General features: G+C 42.4%; 1 protein-coding gene across 1 annotated transcript; it reads left to right on the top strand.

Moving 5' to 3' along the window:
* Positions 1-353: 353 nt before the first annotated feature.
* Positions 354-6247, top strand: LOC138750292 (uncharacterized). The gene is made up of 2 exons (XM_069912391.1): positions 354-5595; positions 5701-6247. Exons 1-2 carry the CDS (start codon positions 5248-5250, stop codon positions 6115-6117), a joined length of 765 nt encoding a protein of 254 aa, XP_069768492.1. The 5' UTR covers positions 354-5247; the 3' UTR covers positions 6118-6247.
* Positions 6248-27430: the final 21183 nt, after the last annotated feature.

The following is a 27430-nucleotide window of genomic DNA, read 5'->3' as shown; positions in this document are numbered from 1 at the left end:
GCCATCGCTGATGGAGGGAGGGGGTGGTGCCGTCGATGATGGAGGGAGGGGGGTTGGTGCCTTCGCTGATGGAGGGAGGGGGGTTGGTGCCGTCGCTGATGGAGGGAGGTGGATTGGTGCCATCGCTGATGGAGGGAGGGGGGTTGGTGTCATCGCTGATGGAGGGAGGGAGGTTAGTGCCATCGCTGATGGAGGGAGGGGGGTGGTGCCATCGCTGATGGAGGGAGGGAGGTTGGTGCCATCGCTGATGGAAGGAGGGGGTGGTGCCATCGCTGATGGAGGGAGGGAGGTTGGTGCCATCGCTGATGGAAGGAGGGGGGTGGTGCCATCGCTGATGGAGGGAGGGAGGTTGGCGCCATCGCTGATGGAGGGAGGGAGGTTGGTGCCATCGCTGATGTGTCAAGGGGTGCAAGATGACGTCGTCATTGACAAGTATGGGGATGGAAGTAGCGCTGACAAGCGGGGTGGGGGGGCATGCAATGCTTGCCATGTCCTATATACGTTGGTGCCCCACACAGACACTGACACACACACTCACGCTGCCACACACACCCACTCACACATACACACCCCCACACACACCCCAAACCCACACCCTTCACACACTCCCCATACACCCATCCCCCACAAACTCACACCCCTCACAACCACACACACACCCCTCACACACACCACACATAACCCACACCCACACCCCTCATACACACACCCTCACACACACACCCTCACAACACACACCCCTCCACACCATCTCTCCACCCATCCCACACACTCTCACCCCCCACCCACACATCCACACACTCAGACACCCCCACACTGCCCCCTACACTTCACAAACACTCATCTACACACATTTCCCACACACACCCCTCTCGCACCCATCACTCACACACACACCCCACACTAACACACTATACACACACCCACCCCCCACATACCCCACTCCCTACACATCCACCCTCCACAAACACACATCCCTCACAAACACACACCACACATAACCCACACCCACACCCCTCATACACACACCCCTCCACACCATCTCTCCACCCATTTCACACACTCTCACCCCCCACCCACACATCCACACACTCAGACACCCCCACACTGCCCCCTACACATATTCTCACAAACACACATCTACACACACTTCCCACACACACCCATCCCTCACACACACACCACATTAACACACCATACACACACCCACCCCCACACACCCCACTCCCTACACATCCACCCCCCACAAACACACATCCCTCACAAACACACACCACACATAACCCACACACACATACCCCTCATACACACTCCCACACACATAACCCACAACACACACCCCTCCACACCCCCATCCACCCATCCCACACACTCTCACCCCCCATCCACACACTCAGACACCCCCACAGCCCCCTACATTAATCCTCACATACAACCCACACACTCCCACTTACACACACCCCACACACACCTCTCACACACACCCACAAACACACTTCCCACACACTCAGACAACTCCCACAGTGACCCCACACACACACACATCCACACTCCAATAGAATCTCTTTTCTCCCTCTCCCCTTAATCCCGTCTCCGAACCAGATTCTTGTATTTAAAGTAGACTTTGTTCCTAGACGAATATAATATGGGTCTGGAAGTCGGGTTTTAGAATGAAAGGTTCTGAAAATCGTTCAGGATAGGTCCCCCCAATTATTTCGGGGCAAATTGGAAGATGTTCTTTTATATCAGCGACATGTTCTATCAGTGAGATAATTTTGTCGAGTTCCTTCCATTTGACGTCGATGTTGTGCTTTGTACAAATGTCTGCATATATTTGTTCACTTATGGAAAATGGAAAGAAGGAAATGCACACACGCACACATACCCACTCCCACACCCTACCACACGCACACATACATACACACAACCTCCCTCACACCCCTTCTTACACACGCCCACACACATACCTACCCAAAAGGACCCAAGCACATACACTCCACACATATCCACCACACAATCCTACCCACACACCCCACACACAACCCCTCACCCATTCCCTCCATAACCCCACATGCAGACCCCAAACACACACCCCAATCCCACAAAACTCCAGACACACATCCCAATGATTTTGGGGCAAATTGGAAGATGTGCTTTTCTATCAGGGACGTGTTCCATAAGTGAGTTAATTTTGTCGAGTTCCTTCCATTTGACGTCGATGTTGTGCTTTGTGCAAATGTTCTGTATATATTTGATCGTTGATATATTTGTATATCTTTGTTCACTGTTCTGTAGAAATTCTGTATATATTGTATATATTCTGTATATACTTTTTCACTGTAAACAAAAGCCCCACATATCTGCACACACACCCTCACACACACACCCTCCCCCACACCCCTTCTTACACACGCCCACACACATTCCCACCCACAAGCAACCATGCACATATAACCCACACACATCCACTGCACAATCTCACCCACACACACCACACACATCCACTCACACGTTCCATCCAACACCCCAATACCCGAACATGCAGTCCACAAACACACACCCAATTCCACACAACTCCACACACACATCCCAAATCCCACACACAACCCCAACTATTTCGGGGCAAATTGGTAGATGTGCTTTTATATCAGGGATGTGTTCGATAAGTGAGATAATTTTGTCGAGTTCTTTTCATTTGACGTCGATGTTGTGCTTTATACATATGTTCTGTATATATTTGATCGTTGATATATTTGTATATATTTGTTCACTCTTCTGTATATATTCTGTATATATTGTAAATATTCTGTATATACTTTTTCACTGTAAATAAAACCCCCACATACATGCACGCACACACACACTACCACACACACCCAAATGCCAACAGACACTCCCACTCCCTCACACACACACACACACACACACACACACACACACACACACACACACACACACACACACTGTCCCTCACACCCCTTCTTACACACGCTCACACATATACCCACCCACAAGCACCCATGCACTTATACCCCACACACATCCACTACACAATCTTAAAAAATCAAACAAAAGATGAGAAACATTAAATCGGACTGACCCGACAGGACGGAGGAACTAAGGTCGTTTGGAATCAGCAGATGCGATAGAATCGGCAATCTCCGTCAGGCCGAGGGACCTTGAAACACCACACAAGTACAAACTAAACTGGATGAGAGGGTCCTTGCAGAGAAATGGATTGGAGTCAATCCACAGGACCCTCAGAGCAACAGAGAGGATCACTGGAGTCTCCCTCTTCCCCATCAGTGTGATCTAGCAGGATCCTTGTCTGAAGAGGCCATGCCAAATCCTGGAGAAGCCCTTTGACCCTGCCCACAGCATCTCTCAGCTGCTCCCATCAAGGAAGAGAAAGGAGGATCAGAACCAGCATCAGCAGGATGAAGAACAGCTTCTGTGCAGGGGTCGGGAGAAGGTTGAAGCACCAAAGGAACTGCTCCCACTCACCATCCGAGTGCAAACAGAGAGCGCATGTAAAATGTTCAATGATGGGAATGTATGGACATGATACTAAGGGCTGAAAGAGACTTGGAACAGGGTTTTTTGTGGTCGATCATTTATTACGAATAAAGTCTTACACGAAAGGGCAAGAAGCAGCTAAGGTTCTTCTTTCCACACAGATCTACTGTTAGTCCTCTAATTCTATGGGAACTGTCGCAGGGTTGTAGCTCCCAGTTGTTGGGATAGGCTGACACAAAGTGGTAGGTCCAGGTACTAATGAGGATGCCATCAGGTGGTTCCCCACCCCCCACTCTCTCCCCACCACCACTGCCAACATCAGTTCTTTGTATTACAAATAAAGATGAGTGAAACACAGAAGTCTGCAGACGCTGTGATTATAATTACAAACACACCGACATGCTGAAGGAACTCAGCTATTCTTTCCAGCATTCAGGCCTGAGCCCTTCTTCAAGGAATAAACAGAATAACCCAGAAGCAGGAAATCTCAGAAAGGCTCAGAATTCCGGTTAGGGGACAAATCCAGCCCAACAAAAGGTGTTAATTGGATGTGATAGGGATGAGGTTTTTCATAGCAGGCCGAGCGACCATGTGGTCAGGCGGGCCGAATCGCTGTCCCAGTCAGTTGGTACAAGATGGCATAGGCCCCCCTTCCCTTCTCATGAGAAGCATGCATTTGGTGACACATGTTGCCTGGGAGGGAGATGTCGCCACATCCTGGTTGCAGCAACTCCGCAACGCACTGACATCACTCCCCTAGACCAGCGCACCCCAGAGAGGAATGAGGTCGTCCCCTAAAAGCAGCACGAGAGGTTCATATAAAGGCAGTTACTGGTTCACTTCATGCTGTGTGGAGGTGCTTCATTTCAGTAGCACCACCTTTTGCAGTCACGACAAGACCATGAACAGGCTGTCAGCAAGAGAATGGGATGGGGAATTGAAGCAGGTGGCCACTGGGAGATCCCCGCTCTTGTGGCGGACATGGAGAAGTTTGTGTTTATAGGATAGCTATAAATTCCGATGAAAATACAACCAGTATAGGTTTTACTCACTCACAGGCTTCCAGAGTGGGTGAGAAAATACAAGTCTTTAGGCCAGCAAATCTTCCAGACAGGGTTCAATGATCAATTCTTCCCAACAGGGTCCCAACCTCCAAAAGGCAGCCCATTCATATATTGGTTTCCCGCCCAAACACAGCTGATTGAGTCTATTACCTATCAGATGTGAATTGTCAAAAGCTACAGTAAGCGTTCAGTAACCTTAACAACACCTTCCAGTGCCAGCTTGAAATTGTTTCTGCTCAGAGGTTTCGCCCACCATTGTTCACAGACGAAGGTGAATGATGCTTGTCAGTGACACATGGGTCTCTCTGGAGGTTGAACTGATCCCAGGGCACTGAGTTCTGGAGAAATGACCACACCAAATTTGATGTTGCTGAATGGAGGAAACACTTTCGTATGTCGCATGGCACCTTTCACTTCGTGCTGGAACTCTAAGAACCTCACCTGAAGCCGCATAGACCAGGCGCAGCAACCATGGAGCCGGGATTTCGATTAGCTGTGGCTCTGCGCTGGTATGCCACCCCTTGTGAGTATCGATCCATCAGTCCCATCTTTGGAATAGGCATCAGCACCGTGTGCATGGTGGTGCAGGAGGTGACGGCCGCCTTGACGAAGTTCCTCGGTAAACGTCTCATGTCCCTGCCCATTGGAACACGTCTCCAGGAGACCAATGACAGCTTGGTGCAAAGGGGATACCCAATGTGTGCCGGTGCCATTGATGGATCACATATTCCCATTATTGCCCCCAGCTTGCATGCTGCAGCCTACTACAATTGCAAAGGCTGGCATTCAATGGTTCTGCAAGCGGTGGTCGACCACAGATTCTGGTGAGCTAAGCCTTTATTGGTCTTTATCACATCACATCTCAATGTCTATCACTTCACTGTGCTTTCCATTCACGTTACAGCTTCTCAGATGTGTTTGTTGGCTGGGCAGTACCCATGATGCCCGAGTGCTTGCCAACTCTCCTCTGTATAGAAAGGAAGAGGACCAGGGCGGATACCACTTCCCACCTGATGTGAGTGTTCACCCTACAAAGCTCCATGTGTCAATCTTATGTATGCTTATTGTGTCAACGGTCATGTGTATGAATTAACAACATTCTCCATTGTTGTGCCTGCAGGTGTCCAAGGATGTTAATGGAGTGGAGGTTCCAACGCATCTTGTGGGTCATCTGGCATATCCACTACGAAATTGGCTGATGAAGGGGTTCACACAGCACCAAGGACTGGATCTGGATCAGCAAAGATTTAACAAGGCCCTTAATTCTGCAAGGATAGTGGTGGAACATGCATATTGCCGTCTAAATGGCTGCCGGTGGTGCCTGTCCAACCGTCTGGATATCTCTACCACCTTAGTCCCAGGTGTTGTGTTTGCTCGCTGTGTCCTGCACAATATATGTGAGATTAACAAGGAAGACTTTCTGTCAGAGTGGACGTTGGTTGAAGCAGATGGTCCTGCACCCATTAGCACAGATTGTCGCAATCAGCAGGCCCATGGGCACCAGGCCATCCATTCTGCCATTTTGTCCATCCTGTAAGGGTATGACCCTGCCACCTAGCTCCTAATTTCCACAACTTGTTCCCCCCTCCACCCTCCCCACCCAATGCGACAACATGAACCTACTGCCTGGCATGTTATGTGTTCTCGTGAAGTAATGGTTGCATATAAATGAGACTTGTGTGCTTGTCAAAAATGTAATAAAAAACATTTTTTGAGAAATCTTATTGCTTCATAAATATCTGAGTTCGATATAGCAATGTAAACATTTCACATTATGTTTAAACTAGATGTAAACCATGGAACGGACAAATCACATTGCAAATACACTCCACACTTGAACACTGCAGAACAAAAACAAAAATGGTAAACACAACAAACACCTCCACCCGGCACCACAGCATTTCTGTGTTGTGCCGATTATCCCTCTCGGAGGAGGGTTACCAAGTTCATTTGGCAGGCGCATCCTGCGCATTCAGGTGGCCTTCCGGCAGCCCATATTGCCATTATATGCGGCTTTACAAGTGGGGCATTTGGCCACCTGAAAGTGCCTTTTCTAAGAGTTCCTGTATCTGGCTCATTCCTTGAAGAAGGGCTCAGGACTGAAATGTTGGGAATATATCTTGATCTCCTATGGACACTGAAAATCCGGGCTGAGCTCCTCCAGCTTAACGGTGGGTTTTTAACCACAACATATAGATGCACATCTCAAGACAAGGCCACAAAAATGTGCCACCTGGGAAAATTGCATAACAGGGGCATCTTGTGGTTCCACTTGGCTGCTTCTTACATTATTTGGCCAGGACTTTCTTTGCAAATTTCCCAACACCTATTCTGTGTTTTCTCCAGCCTGTCAATTCAAATACACTTGTTTTCTTACTTCTCCAGTTCTTGGTTTCTCTGCTTCCTGACCTGCTTTTTCCAGCAGTTTTGTATAACTTATATTCCAGCAGTTGCTGTGGTTGAACTTTTACTGATTTAATGAATTGTTTTCATCAGAATCTAAATGTGCTTGAGTCCACGGTCAGCCATGTAAGCATTGAAATGGGTGGCCACAGGGAGATCCACCCTGTTGCAGCAGACAGAGTTGAAGTTCATTAAATGCACCCAATGATTTGGTCACTGCAGCCACCAGTTAAAAAATTCAAGAGGTTCTGCAGTCTGTGTGTCAAGAAATCCCTCTGCACCTCTGTTTTTAGTGGGAATCCTTCAACCCTGAAGTTGTGCTCTCTCGTCCTTGACTCCTCTAACATGGGAGATAATTTTACCAAATCTACTGTATCCAGGCTTCTCAACATTCGAAGTGCTTCTTAGGACCCCTACCACTCATCATTCTTCTGAACACCAAGGAGTATAGTCCAAGATCCATCAAACCTTCCTCATATATTAATCCCTTCATTCCAGGAATCATTCTTGTGAATCTTCTGCAATGCCAGCACATCCTTTCTTCAATAAGGAGCCCAAAACTCTCTCCGCTACTGCAGGTGCAGCCTCGCCAGTGCCTTCTTAAGCCTCAACATCACATCCCTGCTCTTATATCCTATTCTTTGTGATATGAATACCAACATTCCAATCAGCTGATTGACCACCAACATGGAAGTTAACATATGGGGCATCCTGCACGGCGATGCCAAGGTCCATCTCCCCCAGAATTTTCAATCGGCCCTTTTATTCCTTCTTCCAAAGTTCATGACCAGACATTTTCCTACTTTGGAATTCACTGGCCTCTTCTTTTTCCATTCTCCTAATCTATCTGTCTCTCTGCAGCCTTGCTGTTTTCTCCCAGCTACCTGCTGCTCTGTAACGGGTGAAGAAAAAGAGATGGCCCCCAGAATTGTTTCCCAGCATTTCTGCACACCTGCAGAAAGCCACATAACACAGCAATTGCCTTCTGGTCGTTCCCCCTGATAGTACAGATTCTAACACCAATGTGTATCTGTCCAGAGTGTACTTTAGGATGACTGTGATTGGCTGAGAGTGTAGCCACACCTACTGGCAGGTCTTAAAGGATTTTTCCTAGCCAGACCAGGTCATTCTGGACTGGTCGACCCACTTATGATATGCTCCAGTCTTTTAGTTAATAAAAGTCTTGGTTTGGATCAACAAGTGTTTGGTTCTTTCGACGCACTCTGCAATGTTCCCCCTTCCTGCACCTTTGCTCTCTGAGATGTGTCACCAGCAGTGTCCTTTCCTTCTGTTCCTCAAAATAGATACTTTATTTTCATATTTCAATATGTGCGCAACTCGGAGTTCACAATATTAGCCAAGAGCTGTTAAAATTCTCGGGAAAACATTGCAAATTATAAAATCTTCTCAAACAATGAAAAACCATGTACAAAAGTGAAAACAGTGACTCCTGGTGGGCCAGGTAAAAACTATCGGGAGATACATAAAAAGGTGCCTTTTTAGAATCTTTTTCTGCTCATGTAGAGAGGGTTTTGAAGGTTAATTGGAAACTATTTTCAGAGGCTTGGACATGGATGAATTTTTACGGACTGAATGAAGATGATGTTCACTTTGTTCCTGATGCATTTTTATATTTGAATCAATCAATGAGAATATTATGGTTGGAGGAGATTTTAATTGTTGTTTGGATCCGTTGTTGATTAAATCTCCAAAAATTGTGAAAAAAGACAAAATGGCAAAAAGAATAACTGAGTTAATGGGGGTTTTAAATTTAGTGGAAATATGGGAACGGAGGAATCCGACCAAAAAGGATTTTTCCTTTTATTCTGCACGTCATGATTCGGTTTCAAGAATAGATTTTTTTGGTATCAGCCCATTTGCAGGATCGAATCAGACAGGCTGAGTATAAGAGTAGGATTCTGTCAGATCACTCATTATTGTTAATTTCACGTAGTATCGCTGAGATGGTGGAAACTTGTTATTGTTGGTGATTTAATGAAACGTTGTTTAAAAAAAACCTGAAATTATTACGCTTGTAAGAGATCAGATTAGGTTTTTTTAGAAACGAATGAGGGATCAGTTCAAAGTAAGTTTATGTTATGGGATACTTTAAAAAAGATATTTACGAGGTCAAATTATTAGTTATATAGAACAAGTGAAGAAACAATATATAGCAGAAATTCAGGGCTTAGAGAAAGAAATTGCAACATTAGAGAAGACATTTAAGAAAAATTCAACTGAGGATAATAAAATACAGTTGTCCAAATTGAAGCTTTGTTACAATACAATTGTGAAAAAATAATTCAATGATTGAAACAGCTCTACTATGAGTTGAGGGAGAGAGCACATAAGGTTTTAGCTTGGCAATTGGAAACTGAACAAGTGTCTAGAATGCAGTTAGGAGAAATTCAGAGATAACATAAACCACAGGATATTAATGATGAATTTTGTACATTTTATCGGGACTTTATCTGAAGGGAATTCGGATATGGAGCAGATTGATTGTTTTTTGTCAAATTTAAATTTACCTTTATTAGAGGAAGTGGATATTAAGACTTTGGATGGTTCATTTACTGATTTGGAACTTAAGGAGGTGTTACAATCTATGCCAAGTGGAAAATCACCTGGAGAAGATGGATTTACATTGGAATTTTAGAAAGAATTTTATGATTTGTTATTTCCGGAATAACAAGCCACTGATACAGGTTTATTTCCAGAGTGGTTTTCAAGGGCATTAATAACAGTTATCCCAAAGAAAGACAGAGATCCATTAAAAGTTGTCTCATACAGACTAATATTAATAAATATTAATCTTGAATGTATATTACAAAATTGTAGCAAAGGTTTTAGCAAACAGATTGGCTAACTTTTTACCGCAATTAGTACATGTGGATCAAGCAGGATTTATCAAGGACAGATGTTCAGCTGATAATATTACTAAATTAATTACAATAATTAATGCTTCAAGACAACTCAACCAGACAATGATATTAGCGCTAGACGTGGAAACGGCTTTCCACAGTGTGGAGTGGAATTTTTATTTAAGGTGTTAGAAAAATATAAATTTGGACCACTCTTTACCAGTTGGGTTAAGGCATTATATTCTAATCCTTTGCTCGGGTGGTGACGAATGGACAGATTTTGAAGGCATTTAATTTGTTTAGATCCACTAGACAGGGTCGTCCGCTGTCACTAGCCTTATTTGCATTAGTTATAGAACCAAGCAATTAGGCAAGAAATGAATATTAAGGGAATTACAATTGGTGGGCAAGAGTATAAAATTAATCTGTTTGCAGATGATGTGTTGATATATTTGTCTCAACCTAAGAATTCTTTAGAACCATTACAAAATTTGTTGAAAAGATACGGGGTAATGTCAGGTTATAAAGTAAAGTGAGATATTACTAATATCAGATGGATATTATTCAGATTGTAAACAACTTATGAAGTTTAAATGGTCAAATAAAATTATTTGGGCATTATAATGGATAAAGAGTATCAAAATTTATACAGCTTAAATTATGTACCATTATTAAATAAGATTAAGTTTGATTTAAATAGATGGAAGGAGTTACTGCTAACACTGATTGGATGGGTAAATTGTATTAAAATGAATATATATCCTCGCATTCAGTATTTGTTTCAATCTATTCTGAGTGTTATACTGGGAAAGATCTTTCAGGAATTAAATAAAGCAGATTGTTTCTTTCTATGGAATGGTATGTTGTCTCGAATCTCTATGCAAAAGTTAACATGGAGGTATGTTTTGGGAGGTCATCAATTACCACATTTTCAAAATTATTATCAAGTAGCACAATTAAAATTTATTAATAGAGTGTTTGATATTGACCAACCTCCGATGTGGGTGAATGTGGAGAGGGATCAAATACAAGAAAGAACAATACATTATTTTATATATAAATGGAATCCTCTGCTTTTGCAGTAGTATCAACTGCCAGTATTGAAACATTTGATAGGAGTATGGTATAAATGGAATCAGTTTATAGGATCGAAAGGTAAGATTTCAGCTAAGACACCATTATATCAGAATCAGACAATTTCATTTTCTATGAATAATTCTTATTTGAACGATTGGGAATCAAAAGAAGTGATATTATTGGAGGACTGTTTTGAAGTCGATTCACTTCTTTGGTTTAATAGACAGAGAGAAATTTGGAATATCGCAAAATACTTTATTTGCTTACTATCAAGTACAAGATTTATTATTGGAATGCTTTGGTAGAAATTTAGTATAACCTGGTCAAATGAAATTTGAGAGGTTCATTGTTGATAAGGGGAAAAAAGGGATTTGTTTCTGAAATGATGTGTTATTACACAAAGAGATGAAAAAGGTAGATATATTTAAAATAAAGGATAGATGGGAGAAGGATTTATGTGTTCCTATTTCTGTGGATGAGTGGTCTTACATGTGTTTGGTTAGTGTTATGAAATTAATTAATGTACGATATAGTTTAGTTAATTATAACTTTCTGCATCAGTTATATTGAACTCCTGAAAAACTGACAAAATATGGATTTAGTGGGTCAGATTTGTGTTTTTGATTTGGTGATCAGACAGGTACTTTTTTTATACTCAGCGTGGGAATGTTTAAAGTTGAAGCCCTTTTGGTAAAAAGTGATTAAATTTTTGCGATTTCTTTTCAAATAGATTTATATGTGGATCCATGGGTATGATTACTGGGATACATGAATACAATTATGGCAAATTTACGCTTGGAGAAACCTCAAATTGCATATATTCGTTTAGAATTAGCAGTGGCTAGAAAATGTATAGCTGCAACTTGGAAAAATGATGTCGAATTGAGTATTTATAGATGACACAATGAAATTCAATCATGTATTTACTTTAAGAAAATAATGTATAATTTGCAAAATAATTATTCTTTTTTTATAAAGATGTGGAGTTGGTATTTGGAATGTATGGTTTGAGATTTTAAGTAAAAGCCTTATACGTGTTGCAAGATGTAAATGGATGGCGCACCGTAACAGCCTGTTATGAGACGATGTCATTCAGTTTTTTAATATAAGCTCTGTAGGGGTGAGGGTTATAGGTGCTTGGAGAGATGGGAGGGGGAGGAGGGAGGTAGTAGAGGGTAGTTATAGATTACACTTTGTATTTTTTCCTCTGGGTACTGATGTCCTCTCACATCCCTCAGGTAGGTGTAAATGGCACCTTGATGACTGATGTGGATTGTTTTATATTTTAAATACAACATCTATGTTGTACATGTAATGACAATATCATTCAAAGAATTAGACTCAACTACAAAACTGGGAGGAAGGATGTGAACCTGAAAGATTTAGTTATGGCCACTGATTCTTAAACAATTTGGTGAGAGGACACACACATGGTTACCGGGATGAACTCAGACATGAGAGGTTTCAGAAAGGAGAAGAGACTGTTCTTGATCAATCAAGAAATTTTAGAGATCACCCAGTAAATGTTATGAGAAGGCACATGCGCACGTGATGCCATAAAAGGAGTTACGTTTATATTGCATATTCAGTTAATTTTTAATTTAGACATACAGCACGGTAGCAGAACATCTCATGCCCTGAAGCCATGCTGCCCAATTTACACCATTAACCTACACCCCCTGCACATTTTGAATGGATCATGGAAACCAGAGCCACTGGGGAAAATCCACGCAGATACAGGGAAGACTTTCAAACTCTTTATAGACAGTGGAGGACCTGAACCCAGGTCCGGTCCCAATCACTGGTGCTGTGATGGTGTTGTGCTAATTTCCACACCAACCATGTCATCCTTTAGATGCCATCTTATTCAGAATAAAGAGTGTTTACTCTTTCTCTCTTTTAACCATCTTGAACACAATGTCAAACTGTTTCATTAACCTCCAAAACAATTGATCAGAAATAATCTATAGAACACCGTCGAACCTGTTTACTGAAATAAATTAAATGGAAGGAAAAAAGAAAAAATTAAAAGCTAAAACTAAAAAAAAACTAAAAATTAGGTCTAATCCAACCTCTCCCTCTAATCAAGGTTACCTTATGTAATGAAGAAAAGACCAATCGTGTGGAACAGCTGGCAGCCCCCAGAGAACAGGCAATGAACGGCCAAAACACACATTTAGTTCCTCCAATTGTAGAAAATCTAAGAATGGGCCCCCATTATTTCATCAATTGGAACTTTCTATCTTTAATATTAGATATGATTGTCTCTAAACTTAAAAGGACATTTCATCATGTAATCACTGTGTATGGGTCAGGGAAGAATCATCTTTCCATTTCAATTACATTGCTCGTCTGGCTATTAACGTAGCAAAAGCTCAAATTTTTTTTCCTGAGCTGCCGACAATGGTTTATCTGGATCACGAGAAAAACCAAACAGTGCAATTAACGGACAAGTTCAAAATTGATAGTAAGAACCATTGATAAAGTTTGAAAAATGCCTTTCCTGAATTTCTCTAAGTTTGGGCATTCCAAAAACAGAGGAATTAAAGAGACTTGGAAAATTTTAAATTTCTCACATAGTGAATCAACACCTGCATACAAGCGAGATAGTTTCAGTTTGGACATATGTATTCCTGTACCATCTTAAATTGTAAAAATAAATGCCTAGCATAAAGTGAAGAGTCATTGATCCGATTGAGAATAGAATACCAAGCTACTTCTGGAAATTTTATATTTAAATCTCATTCCCAACTGCTCTTAATATTGGATTTTAAACCCAATACATTATTATAAATACATGCTATTAATCCACCATGAACATAATGCCATAAATTTAAAGAAATAGAAGAAGAATATTAGTCTTATAAATTCACGGAAAATCCAACATCTTAGGTTGAAGAAAATGTCTAAATTTTCAATGTCAAAAAAGAGTGATAACTAAGTTCAAAATTTAGTTGATAATTGTTTGAATGTGGCAAAATTAACTGAAATAAAGGGGTAATTGAAACTTTGAATATCTATTCTATACAATCCTTGAAATCTACATCCAACAAGGATGGTGGAAAAAGATGGTTATCTATCATAGGGTTGCCCAATGTAAAACTATTTAGCCCAAAACAGTTCCTAAATTGGCCAAAATTCTCTATCAGTTTTTCAATCATGGATTATGTGTCAAATTTGGAAAATGGTGAAAATGATCCTATTGTAGAACTTTTTTGGAAAACTGTAATTCCGTCATGGCCCATGAAGGGCGATTCACTGATTTTTCCAAAATTATCTAAAGCAAGCCTGATCCAAATGCTATACTCTTTCCATTTATTACATTCCCAGCAGAAGTTGGGGAATTACAACTAGTAACAAGGAACTGGCTCTGTTATCCCCTCTTCACACAGGCCATAAAGTTCATAGTTGGAGCAAAGGTCTATCTTGGATCAAATGAACCGATAAAAACAGGATCCAAAGCAAGATTTAATTTGTTATTTTGGCCCAGTATTTAATGGCAGAAACTTGCTGAGCAGAGAGGGCTTTTATAATAGATATATAATATTGAAATATTACAGACCTGAAGGGTTTTTATGTATTCATTAAATAAACAGAAAAGGGTTTAAAATAATCAGACAATAGTCCAATTTTATAAATTAGATCAGGGTATTATATTATAAGCCCAAAGTTAGGGTTGTACCTAATGGACAAATGTCCTCAGCATTCCCATGAACCAGGTGTAGTGGGCAGGGATGCCCATTATCTCCAGCTCCCTTCATTTTGATTCGAGAACCGTTGGTGGAAGATATTCACTGAGATCCAGACATTAAAGGATCGTGGGTAAATAAACCAGGAAGAAGATGAGATTAATCTATTTGCAGATGATGTCCTGATATGTTTGACAGACCCAGCAATTTCATTGGTAACACTACACTTTAAACTGGAAGATCATGGGAAGATCTTGGGATATAAAAGGACCAAAATAATCAACTTCCACGTATGTAAAAGGGAATTAATCAGGTGAAACTCTGGCCTGTGGTAAATCAGACATTTGTTGTTGTCCAGGTTTTCATTCTCTCTGTAAGTCACAAAGATATGAACCCTCATGATTTCATTATTAATATATTTAAGCACTGATGTACTATCAGGCCAAAACTCAGAATCTGCTAACTCCATCTGTAATTCTCTTCTTAACATAGTGTCCATTTTGCTCACCGTAGTAGCAGCAGTCAATTCCATTCAAGGTCTGGTGACTGACTTTAATGGAGTAACTCTGGCTTTTCCCATTACAAATCCACCATGTACTCGCACTTGGTTTTCACAGGACTCAGTAACTGACAGGATCAAAATCACCTTCACTACATCAGCAAAATGGTGTAACAGCAAACGTGGCCACTCCAAAGTCTGTTGACTTCAAACGTCCAAGTATTTGAAGACACTCAATCCAATTTCTCCAATCTTGTGCGATGGATTCTGAGATAGTTTCATCCCATCCAAATTTTCTTCTGCACAATTCTTGAAGAATTTTCTTTCATTGAATATTTTATTTAAATCAACATATATATGAAAGTTATAACAATTAAAAATCAAATCACAATGTTACAGAGCTTACAAATATATGTTGATAATATATAAAAAAGAAAAGAAAGGAAAAGAAACTAAGATACTACAGTAGCGGCAGCTACAACCAGGCAGGTTGAGTTCAGTGAGCAAAAATTCCTTTATTCAGGTTTGCATGGCTGGTCTTATGTTCCCAGCCCAGACTTGGCTGAGAAGCGTACCGGGGGGTCACGTGGGCCGCAGTTCACGGGCTTCTGAGCCTGGTGCCGAGGTAGGGGAGAAACCCGCGACGGTGCCATTTTGGACGGCTGCCCCACCGCATGCATGACATGAGGGGCTGGATCACATGCCTAATGGCATGCGCCACACAGCCCCCCCCCAGAACCGGTGCCAATGGCCTTTTTTGTCGGGCAGCCTCGCTTCTTGGGTTGAGCCGCGACCGCTGGCTCATTGGGGTTGAGGTGTGCTGGCTTTAATCTGTCCACAGTAAACAGTTCCCTCTTACATTAATGTCTGGTGTGAAGGTGGATCCTGAATGCTGGATGACTCTGTACAGTAGAGGTTAATGGTGATGTATGGGAGACTACGTAGATACGTTGATACTGGGCTCAGACTGGGAAGAAGGTTTATTGGTGATGTATGGGAAACTGAGACAGTTACTGTGACACCGGGTTAATAGTGGGGAATATGTTTAACAGAGCTGTACGATAACCTTTGGCGAATATAGTGACACCAGGTTCACAAAAGGGAGAATGTTTAACGGTGATTTACAAGAAATTGTGGTAGATGCAGTAACACCAAGCTCACATTGGGGATAAGGTTTACTGGTGATGTACGGTAGACTTTGGCAGACACTGTAACACCGATTTCACAGTAATGAGAAGGTATAATAGTGATGTACGATAAACTGTGGCAGATACAGTAAAACTGGTCTCACAATGGGGAGAAGATTTACTGGTAATCTACGGGAAACTGAGGCAGATATTGTAACACCAGCTTCACAGGGGGAGAAGGTTTAAAGTAGATGTACATCAAACTGAGGTAGAAACTGTGAGAAAGTTTTCACAGTGGTGAGAAGGTTTAACAGTGATGTCAGACACTGTGACACCAGGTTCACAGTGGGTAGAAGGTTTAATGGTGATGTGTGGTAAACTTAAAAAAGTAACTTTCACACCAAGTTAACAGGGGGAGGAGGTTTAACGTTGATGAACGGTAGACTGAGGCAGAAACTGTGAGACAGCATTCAGAGTAATGTGAAGCTTTAACAGTGATTTACTCCAAACTGTGTCAGCTACTGTGACAAAAAGCCACCTTCCCCAGTTAGACTATAAAATGGTCAATTTTTAAAGTTGTAAAAGTGATTAAAATACTGTTCATAGACGTTGGAATAGTGAACTATCAAAACGGCTGCAAATGTGAAAAAAATCGAAAACTCAGTTACAGAAGAAATTACCTTACAAAAGTGTTAAAGAATTGAGGCCTACCTATCAAGTTGAAGCAACAGAATCGTCGACTGGAGTCTCCAAGCCTCATAGAACTCCTGCCCAGCTAAGTATTACACCAGTTTAGCATTGAGTTTGCCCAATTTCGAATCGTGTATTCGTGAACCCGGGCGCATGACAGGCCCGCGAGCCCACAGCATTGCCTGGTGGTCCGGGGATGACGCACCTGCGTGTGGGTAGACCTACCGGGCAAGCGCAGTGCGTCAAGGGTCCACGGACCTTTGGAGAAGGTGTGGGCTGTGGGGGAGCCCAAGCGACGGTGAGCTGATGATGTTGGCACACTGTCGTTGGGTGTCCAGACCTGCAGCCGCACCGGAAGAGGACCTACTGCTTTGGAGGAAGAAGAAAGCTCAACTTCATTAGAGTTTGAAGAACTGGGTCTGAGGGAAAAGAAGGTCGGCCTCAAGGGAGGTGATCGATCCTGGACTGGATTCTGTGTTTCCAATTCTGGAAGGGATTGCTCAGCTCATGGACGATATGTCAAATATGTCAATGCAGATGACTCATCAGATGACTCAAGGATTTTCGGAAATGAAAACTAAAATGAACACTGTTTGTGAAGAAGTAACTTTTCCGAAGGAAGATATTAATGCAGTTAAGAGTGATGTTACGAGATGGACACCATCAGTGGATACTGTGCAAGATCATTTTAAAAAGATTGAGGAGGGTTTCTTGAATGCAAGAGTCAAGTGGAGCGTCATTAGTAAAAAATGGAAAAAGTGGAAGATCCTTTTGTAGATTGGGGGATTCAGAAGAAGGAATTATTGAAGAAGTTTGACTCATTGGAAAACCAAAGTCGAATAAGTAATGTTAAGATAGTTGGTCTTCTGGAAGATATGGAAGGTTCGGATCCGGTGAAGTTTTTTAAGAAATGGATCCCGGAAGTGTTGGGCTGGGAATTCTTTCCGGATGGACTGGAATTAGATCGAGCAAATAGAGTGTTAAGGAAGAAACCATTTCCAGGCCAATTACCACCAGCAGTTTTTATTTGCTGTTTTAAATATCAAGACAGGAAGATGATATTCCATTTGGCGGTGCAGAAAGCCCGGCAAAATCAGGCTCCAACGATGGTTCAAAATAATAGGGTTTTTTTTTAATGCAGATCTGAGTCAAGAAATTATCAGAAGATGCTGAGAATTTAATTCGGCTTAAAAAGTATTGTGGAGAAAGGGATATAAATTTGCTTTTCATTACTCGGCAGTATTGAAAGCTTTTTATGGGAATTTTCAATCTCAGTTTTTTGAAAATGACCATGATGCATTATTATTTGCTGATTCATTGCCAGATGTACAAGGAAATGGGCGATCGTCACCAATGTCACCGAAGAGAAGGGTCAATGGTAATGGAAATGGGAAGATTGGAAAATATGGAAAGAATATGAAAAAGTTGAATTGACGCAAAGTCTTCTCGATATTGAAGATCCGGAACAATCATTGGGACTGGAATCACTGGGTTGAATGTTTTTGTTTCAATACTTTGTGAAAGTCTGACAGGGGGAGTGGCTGACACTGAGTCCTTTAGTCACCTGCCACTTGTGGACTTTACCACACCCAGATTTTTAAGGAGCTACTACTTTTGAGTAGCTCGTTTGGGGATTGATTTTTCTCTTTTTTTTGGAATCTTTTAAATAGGTGGGGATTAGAATACTGTGAGATTTAGAAGGGGAGCATTATTTTATAATAGGATTCACATTCGTGGGAAGGTTTAACAGTGATATACTATGAAATGTGTCAGATACTGTAACACCAGGTTCACATGGGAATAAGGTTTAACGGTGATGTATGGTATGTTGAGGTAGATAATGTGACACCAGGAGTACAGTGGGGAGAATGTTTAATGGTGATGTATGGTATGTTGAGGTAGATAATGTGACACCAGGTGTACAGTGGGGAGAAGGTTTAACGGTGATGTATGGTATGTTGAGGTAGATAATGTGACACCAGGAGTACAGTGGGGAGAAGGTTTAACGGTGATGTATGGTATGTTGAGGTAGATAATGTGACACCAGGAGTACAGTGGGGAGAAGGTTTAACGGTGATGTATGGTATGTTGAGGTAGATAATGTGACACCAGGTGTACAGAAGATAGAAGGTTTAACAGTGACGTATGGTAGGACTGAGGCAGATACAGTGACACCAGGTTCACAGTTGGGAGAAAATTTAATGGTCATGTACGGAAGACTGAGGCAGATACAGTGACACCATGTTCACAGTTGGAGAAGGTTCATCGATGATGTACGGGAGACTGAGACAGTTATTGTGACACTGGGTTCACAGCAGTGAGAACGTTGAACAGTAATGTCCGATAAACTGTGTCAGATACTGTGACACCAGGTTCACAGTGGGGAGAAAATTTAACGTTCATGTACAGTAGACTTTGGCAGATACAGTGACACCGAGTTTACAGTAGTGAGAAGGTTTAACAGTGATATACTATAAACTGTGTCAGATACTGTGACACCAGGTGCACAGTGGGTATAAGGTTTAACGTTGATGTACGGTAGACTGAGTCAGATACTGTTACTCCGCATTTTCAGTAATGAGATGGTTTAAAAATGATATACAATAAACTGCGGCAGACACTGTGAAACCAGGTTTACTGTGGGAATATGGTTTAATGGTGATTAAAAAAATAAACTGTGGCAGATAAAGTGACACCAGATTCACAGTGGGTAGAGGTTTAATGCTGATGTATTGATGACTGAGGAAGATATTGTGACACTGGGTTCACAGTAAGAAGGAGGTTTAATGGTGATGTAAAATAAACTGTGGCAGATAAAGTGACACCAGGTTCACATTGGGGAGAGGTTTAATGGTGATGTACGGAGGACTGAGGCAGATACTGTGACACCGGATTCACAATGCGGAGAAAGTTTAACAGTGTGGTATGATAAATTCTGGTATATACTTTGACATCGGTTCATATTGGGGAGAAATTTTAACGGTAATGTATGGTAGAGTGAGGAAGATACTGTGACACCATGCTCATTGTATTGTTCATTTATCTTAATTACAATATCTAATTTATATGCTCATTTCTTTTTGTGGCAACTTCTGAACATTCCATAAACTTCAATTCTAATAAGATTTTGTTCATTTAAATAGGTCACCACTAAAAGCCGAAATTGTTTGGTCTCTAAAGTACGCTGCACAAAATTAAATTCTTTACTTGGGTTTGGTTGCAACAGCTCTTCAGTCTGCTTCATTATTTTTTCAGTCCCTTGTTTTGTACTTTCTGTTTTGCCCTGCAGATTCGCCAAATCATCCAACACTGTCTTCTCAGCTTGACCCAACATCCCCTCTGTAAACTTAAGCAAACCAAGGAGACCAAAGTTAAAATTTTCATATTTGCATTTTCAAAAACAAAAATGGCGCTGTGACTTGCAGTTTTACATCATAATCCCACTTGCTAAACTTGCAAGGAACTGCACCTCATCCTACAGCTGGAAAATTGCATAGAACTGCTTGGTTAAAGCAAAGATTCCACCCAGTCACCCCATTAAAGGCCTCCAAGTTAACAACAGATAGCAACCTGAAAGTTAAACACAAAGATCTGTATCAGGAAAATTAACGGGCTTTTAAAAAAAAATCATTTCCACTATTGAAAGAAAACTCATCAGGGAACACCAGGTTCTTGTTGAACCATTCCTGTTGTATTCCTCAAAATGGTTTGAATCTTGATTTCAAGCAGAGTCATTTGGTGAGATTGTTGGTCCAGAACAAACCCTGCCTACACACTCCCTTAAATACCTGAAAAGTCCCGGCTCAGCTCTGCTCCATTCTTAAGCTATCAGAGCTTTTCTGAAGAGATAACGGACTTCAGATGCTGGTACGTTGTCAAAAAAAACACTAATGCTTCCCTGAACAACTCTCTCTGAAAACCAACAAGAACCTTCCGAGTGGTAATCATTCACCTTTAGAGCACCAAAGCCTGGTGAACTTTATATATGTTAAATTCTATACACAGTATAAGAATGGCCTGCAACCAGTGAACTTGGAGGAATGAGAAGTGAGATTGAACTGTGAACCTAATAACTTTTCTGAACTTACAGACATATTACACACACGTGCACTTAGAATTAGAAGGGGGCTAAGTTAGATAAAGTAAATTCAAGTAGTAAAATAGTGATCAGTTAAAGTGTAATTCTGTTTTCATGTTTAAAGATAATTAAAATCAACTCTTGTTTATGTAACCATTTGTCTTGGTGAATATCTATTGCTGCTGGGTTTGGGGATCCTCTGTTCTCGTAACACAGCACCAAGCTTCAGGTTATGATAATTGTCCATAAATGGGCTCCGGCATCTTTTGAAAGTTATTATTTGACTCTTTAATAATTTTTTGTAAATTTCAACAGACATAATATCATTTAATTGTTGTTTATGTGTCGTTGGAGAATTACCTTTCCATTCAATCAGATTTAGAGTTTTGGGTGCCGTATTTGAGAAAAGATGTGCTGGTGTTGGGGAAGGTTCAGAGATGATTTACTGGAATGATATCAGGAATGAAAGGGTTAGTGTATGAGGAACATTTGTTGACACTTTGACTGTACTAGTTGGAATACAGAAGGATAAGGGGGACCTCAGAGGCATTTCAAATGCTGGATGGCCTGAGCAGAGTACATATGGCAAAGATGTTTCCCATGGTAGGGAATTCTAGAACAAGAGAGCATAATTTCAGGATAAAAGGGTGTCGATTTAAAACAAATTTTGTCAGTGGGTCGTGAATCTGTGGAACTGAGGTCATTGGGTTTATTTAAGGAAGAAATTGACAGGTATTTGATTAGTCAAGTAATTATGGGTTAAGGGGAGAAAGTTGGGCAGTGGGGCTGAGTGGAAGAATGGTGGAATAGACTCGATGGACCTACTTCTGCTCCTATATCTTGTGATTTATATCATGCGGAAGACCAAGACAACCTCTTCTGCATCATGGTTTTATGTTATGTGAACCCATTTCCGAGTGAATCCCATGTTACGTGGCCCACACTCCTCCGGAATATTTGCTCTCATGTTATGCCATTTTAACCAATTCAATAAGATCGCTAAAGACCGCTGCGTTTCTCTCAATGCAAATTCTACATTGACAGAATTACAGCTTCCTCATTTAAAAAATTAGTATCGAGCAGCTCAAATGAGATTTCTTGGTTCTTTTTTGAAAGGGTTAAAATAGAATCAAATAAAATAGGAGAGTGAAAAGCAGAAGAATTTATATAAAAGTGGGAATTGAAATTAATGGTTGGTGATAAAGATACACCATTGTTGAAACATTTGATTAATATATGGAATAAAATAAATGATGAAATTGGTGTAAGTGGATGTACATCACCCAGAATAGCTTTGATTCAAAATCCTCATTTCTTTTTCAAAGGATCATCAATTTCTGGATAGTTGGTTTCGTAAGGAGATTATAAACGTGGAAGATTGTTATGAAAGGGGTCAATTAATGTCCTTTGAGCAATTGAGAAATAAATATCGTATAACTCATAGCAATCTTTTTTTCTATTTCCAATGAAGAGCATATTTGAAGGATAAGTTTGGACCAACTATGTTGTACTGAAATAGAAATTCCTTATAAAGACGAATTGTTAAAAAATTTACTTCTCTGATGTCCTGTTTATTATAAGTAGGAACTTTTAAATGAGGAGTTCATGAGTCAAGATAAAGGTGGGTAATGGATCTGAATATTGTATATGATTGGCTAATATGGGCAGATCCATATAAGGATCTCAATGTAAGAAATAAATTGGTTCAGTATAATTCTTTATACATCAATCATTTATCAGATGTCAGCAAGGATTTTATCTGAAAGCAGCACCTGGAGTCAGGTGACTCAGGCAGTTGGATTTGAAAAGATCTACAGGAAGCTGATTTGGCAATAGAGATCACGTGATCCAGGGGAGTTTATTCATTCACTTCAACTCAACAGTCTGGAACGATTGACCAGCGTTCCACATTGCAGCAGTGAAGAAGGAATTCACAACTAGTTTTTCTTCTACAGTTTCTGTGGAACTCACTACATAGCAAGTTTATACTGTGGAACTCACTCACATAACAAGTTTACACTGTGGGAATCTCGCACATAACAAGGTCATACTGTCGAACTCACTCACATACCAATGTTACACTCTGAGACTCATTAACTAAACAAGGACGACACTGAGGAATTCACTTCCATAACAATGTAACACTTTAAACTGATTCACAGAGCAAGGTTAGTGTAATAACCAGGTTACACTCTGGAACTCACTAACATTACATTTTCAATATCGAACTCACTGACACAACAATGTCAAACTGTGGGACACAGTCACATCACCAGGTCACACTGCGAAAATAACTCACATAACAAGTTTACACTGTGGGACTCACTAACATAACGTTAACAATGTGGGATTCACTAAGAAAACAAGATTATACTGTGGAACTCACTCTCATAACATTTTCAGTGTCGATCTCACTGATATAACAAGTTCAGAATGTGGGACTCACTCACATAACAAGGTTAGAGAGTGGTTATAAATCACATCACAAATTCATTCTATGGAATTGTAATGGAGGATTTCGACCAGCTTATGCAAGAATGTATACATGTGAATCAGAAGACATGATCTAAATTCCACCATGAGGCCCAGAGATGCAGTTGTCTTTTGTTGGTCACAGACTGTCAGGAGACCTTGAAGATAATTAAATCAGTTATTCAAAGAGATAAGCTATAAGTAAACAAACTTTTGGGTAATATAAGCCATGGTCCCACTGCTGAGATTTGAGACTCTCTGAGGGGTGGAAATATCTCTCAGCAAGAAGAAGAACTTCTAGACTCCAACCAATGTCTCAGTCGGGGGAGGTGGAGAACCTGCTACCGGCGCCCCGACAACCTATTACAAGTGTGCAGTCGTTGCCTCGCTTCGGATGTTGGGACCAGTCCAGGTGTTGAGGGGTTGGGGAGGGGAACGGGCAGGGGAATGAGGAGGGCTACGGAGTAGAGGAAATGGGAGGTGAATGGAGGAAGGCATCCCTATCCCCTCCCTCACCACCTGTTCCCCTGCATTTCCCCTGCCTCTCCTCTCCTCCTTGCAGAAGAAGCAAGGCCTCATTGCAGCCAGAACCTCCCTGTGGTTCCAGAGCCTCCATTTCAGGAAGTGCCTTCGATGCTCGCTGCTGGACAGACGTCTTGTCTCTTGATTCATTCTGTACCATTGTTATTAAATTAAAAAATGGGTTGGCTTTTTAAAGCTTGAACACAAAAGGCTGGTCCAGATAGACAACACACAAACAGGCCCTTCGGCCCCTCTCTCCTGCTGGCTAGGCTGTTGTAATCAGTCCATATTCCTCTCCCCTTTTTCATTCTTTGCTCCCATCCAGCTCATGTTGCCTTGTCAATCTCACGGCCTGTGAGAAGAAGCTATTTCCCTGCCTGGCTGCTCTGCTTTTATACCTCCACATCTCCTTCCTGATGGCAGGGTGACAAAAGATGCTCTGTGCTGGATATCTATGAGTCTTTTCACAAATCCCATTCCTGCAAACAATCAGGGGACCCTTGTCTTGAGGTTCCACCCATGTTGCCTCTCCCTTAGCACCCTCTCGTCGGAATACAACTGCACCCTCCTTCCCCTCCTCCACCAGGTCTCAGTACCCCGCTGACAATTCCAGTCAGCTGCCATGTCTATACCCTTCCCCCCCTAAACCGATGGATCAACCAGCGCCTTCCCTCCTCAAGAGTCCGAGGAATCCACTCTCTCGCAATGTCCTGCTATCGAATGACCTGCATCCTCCTTCCCCCTTGGTTTCCTCCCGTTACCAGGCACCTGGATTGACCCCAACCTGTTGAAACTACCCGTGTTCGCTCTGATCTCTCTGTGCCTCTGCCCTCCATCCAGGGGTCTTGGTTGTCATGTGGGGCTGGTGGAGAAAAATACACCAACTCAAGGAGATGGTGAGCACTTTGGAGACCCCCAGCTCCAGGAGACCAGGAGCAGTACAGAGACCCCCATATCCAGGAGACAGCGAGAACCACAGAGATGCCCAACTCTATCAATCGGCGAAAATCTGATAACCAGGTGCCAGGTGCAAGGTGCAAGGTGCAAGGAACTCTCGGTACTGCTGCACGTGGGGCAGGTGTGGCCCATCCCCACACCTTCACCCTGGCAATTCCCAAAACAGTCTTCCTCTTCATGTGGGGGTCCAAAATGGGTAGAGTCTGGAGAAGGACCATGTTCGTCATCAATCAATGGGGGCAAGAGTGTAACCGGCATGGCCATGATTGTGTGTGGCTGTGCGTGGAACCAAAGAGCAAGGGCACCAAAAGCTGCTATGTGCTGAGGTTCTACCTGGTTCAGGTGTTGCGGAAGATTTGTCTGGCCCTGGTACCACACAATGTCCCAGTCAGCAGGACTTTGCCACATCACCTTCCTGGGAATGGTTTCATTGACAAACAATTTTGACCAAAAGGGCATCAGGCAATGGTCAGCAGAGAATTGCTGACATAGAGAGTCTAGGATTCGATGGGATACATAGGGGTGGTTCCCTGAGCAGAGCATCCAGAGCTGCTGGAAGACCAGAAACTCGGTGAAAGATGCCCTTTGGTCTGCCTGAAATCCAGATGGGGGTAGCAAACATGATGAAATTTGCCCAAAGCAAAGGGAGGAAGGTTTAGGTATCATGGGTATCTACCCAGAGTTGTGGGAGCCAGGAATGCCTTGCCAGGAGTGGTGATGAAGGCCAAACATTAGGTGCTTTTCAGGGGTTCTTAGTCACATTGAGGGACTGAGACCAAGGAGGATATTCTCCAACAGCAGAGGGTGGCAGTAACCACAAGGTGTCAAAGTGGTGGCAATGAAGCTAAACAGAGACCATCTAAGGTGACTGTGCGCCCGTCTGCAGGAATTTGGACTAACTATAAATCTTGCTTAGTGCCAGTTCAGGCTGGAAACTTTCAACTTCTTGGGGCGTCAAATCAATAGGCACATAACTAAACCCCTGCTTAAAAAGGTAGAGGCTGTTCTGTACTTCAACAAACCTCCCCCCACAGTGAAGGGGTTGCAGGAATTCACCGGTACGATTAATTTTTATCAACGATTCATATCGTTAGTGGCCCGCATCTTGTGGAGAAAGGTAAAGACATTACCTGGGACAATGAGGATTTGGAGGGGTTCCTGAAGGCCAAGGACGCACTGGCCAACACCACCCTTCTGGTACACACCAGGCTAGAAACACCCAAATTCTCACAGTAGATGCTTCCAGCACACCAGTACGAGGCACACTGGAGCAATTCATCGAAGGGCAATGGCAGCCCCTGGCCTTCTTTAGCAGACACCTCTGGCCACCTGAACTCAACTACAGCACCTTTGGTTGAGAGCAATTGGTGCTGTACCTGGCTGTCAGGCACTCAGGTATTTTTTGGACGGTAGACAATTCAGAGTCTTCATGGACCAGAAGCCGTTAACTTTTGCCTTCAATAAAGTGTTGGACCCGTGGTCGGCCAGGCAGCAGCGACTCCTCTCATATGAGTCTGAGTTCACGACAGACATTCAACACATCGTGGGTGACGCACTACCTCACCTCGCAATCAAGTCTGTCCAGGCCCTGTCCCAGGGAATAGACTATTTCGCCCTAGGCAGGTGATGGCAGGAAGACCCTGAGATCCTTGCATGCAGCACAGCAGTTTCAAGGCTCAGGCTGGAGGATGTTGCCATCGACCCTGATAAGTAGACATTCCTCTGCGACATTTCAATGGCAAACCCTGCCTCATCATGCCGGCAGCATGGAGATGACAGTTTTTGATGAGATGCACAACCTAACGCACCCAGCCATCAGTCCTGTCAAAATGGTGGTCAGTAGGTTTGTCTTGCAGAGACTCCGGAAACAGATTGTCACTGGGCCAAGACCTGCACACTCTGCCAGATGACCAAAATGCAGACATACGTGAAGGCATCACCCCCAGACATTCAAGTCAGCACCACATAGTTTCAGCCACGTCTACATTGACATTGTAGGGTCATTACCGGCCTCCCACGGGGCCTTCTCACCATGATTGCTTGCTCCATGAGGTTCCCTGAGGCGGTCCAGCTGGCTGACACAACACTTATGTCCTCTATTAAATTGGAAGCAGTAATAAAGATGAAGGAGCGATTGATAATAAATAGTCTCCCTTGTAGTTGGGGTACAATGTATTTCTTGAGATCAGAGGAATCCAGGAGCCAGCACAAAGTGATCCTGTGTTTCCCAATGATTTGATAGTTGGGGTAGTAGTAAGTGGAAGGGCCGAAGGGTCTCCTGCTCCTTCGACTGCCTCTCTTTTCTGTCTTGCGATGCTGATTGGGTGTGGCTGTGTTGTATCGCTCGCTGATTGGTTGCTTCAGTTGCACAAGCCAATGGGCTGATTCGGTGAGGCCGCTATTGAATTGGAAGCTGAAGTAGGGTTAGATTGATGGGCGTGTTCGCGTGCTGATTGGCTCTTGCTGTGAGGAGGC

Source organism: Narcine bancroftii, unplaced genomic scaffold, assembly GCF_036971445.1.
Source record: "Narcine bancroftii isolate sNarBan1 unplaced genomic scaffold, sNarBan1.hap1 Scaffold_113, whole genome shotgun sequence".
Taxonomy (NCBI): domain Eukaryota; kingdom Metazoa; phylum Chordata; class Chondrichthyes; order Torpediniformes; family Narcinidae; genus Narcine; species Narcine bancroftii.
This window is presented reverse-complemented; position numbering and strand designations above follow the sequence as displayed.

Bases quoted from the DNA above. Each gene is read 5' to 3' on its own strand.
- LOC138750292 (XM_069912391.1), top strand. From the start codon at position 5,248: ATGACAGCTTGGTGCAAAGGGGATACCCAATGTGTGCCGGTGCCATTG. The intron at 5,596-5,700 runs GTGAGTGTTCAC...TTGTGCCTGCAG, and splicing joins GATACCACTTCCCACCTGAT to GTGTCCAAGGATGTTAATGG.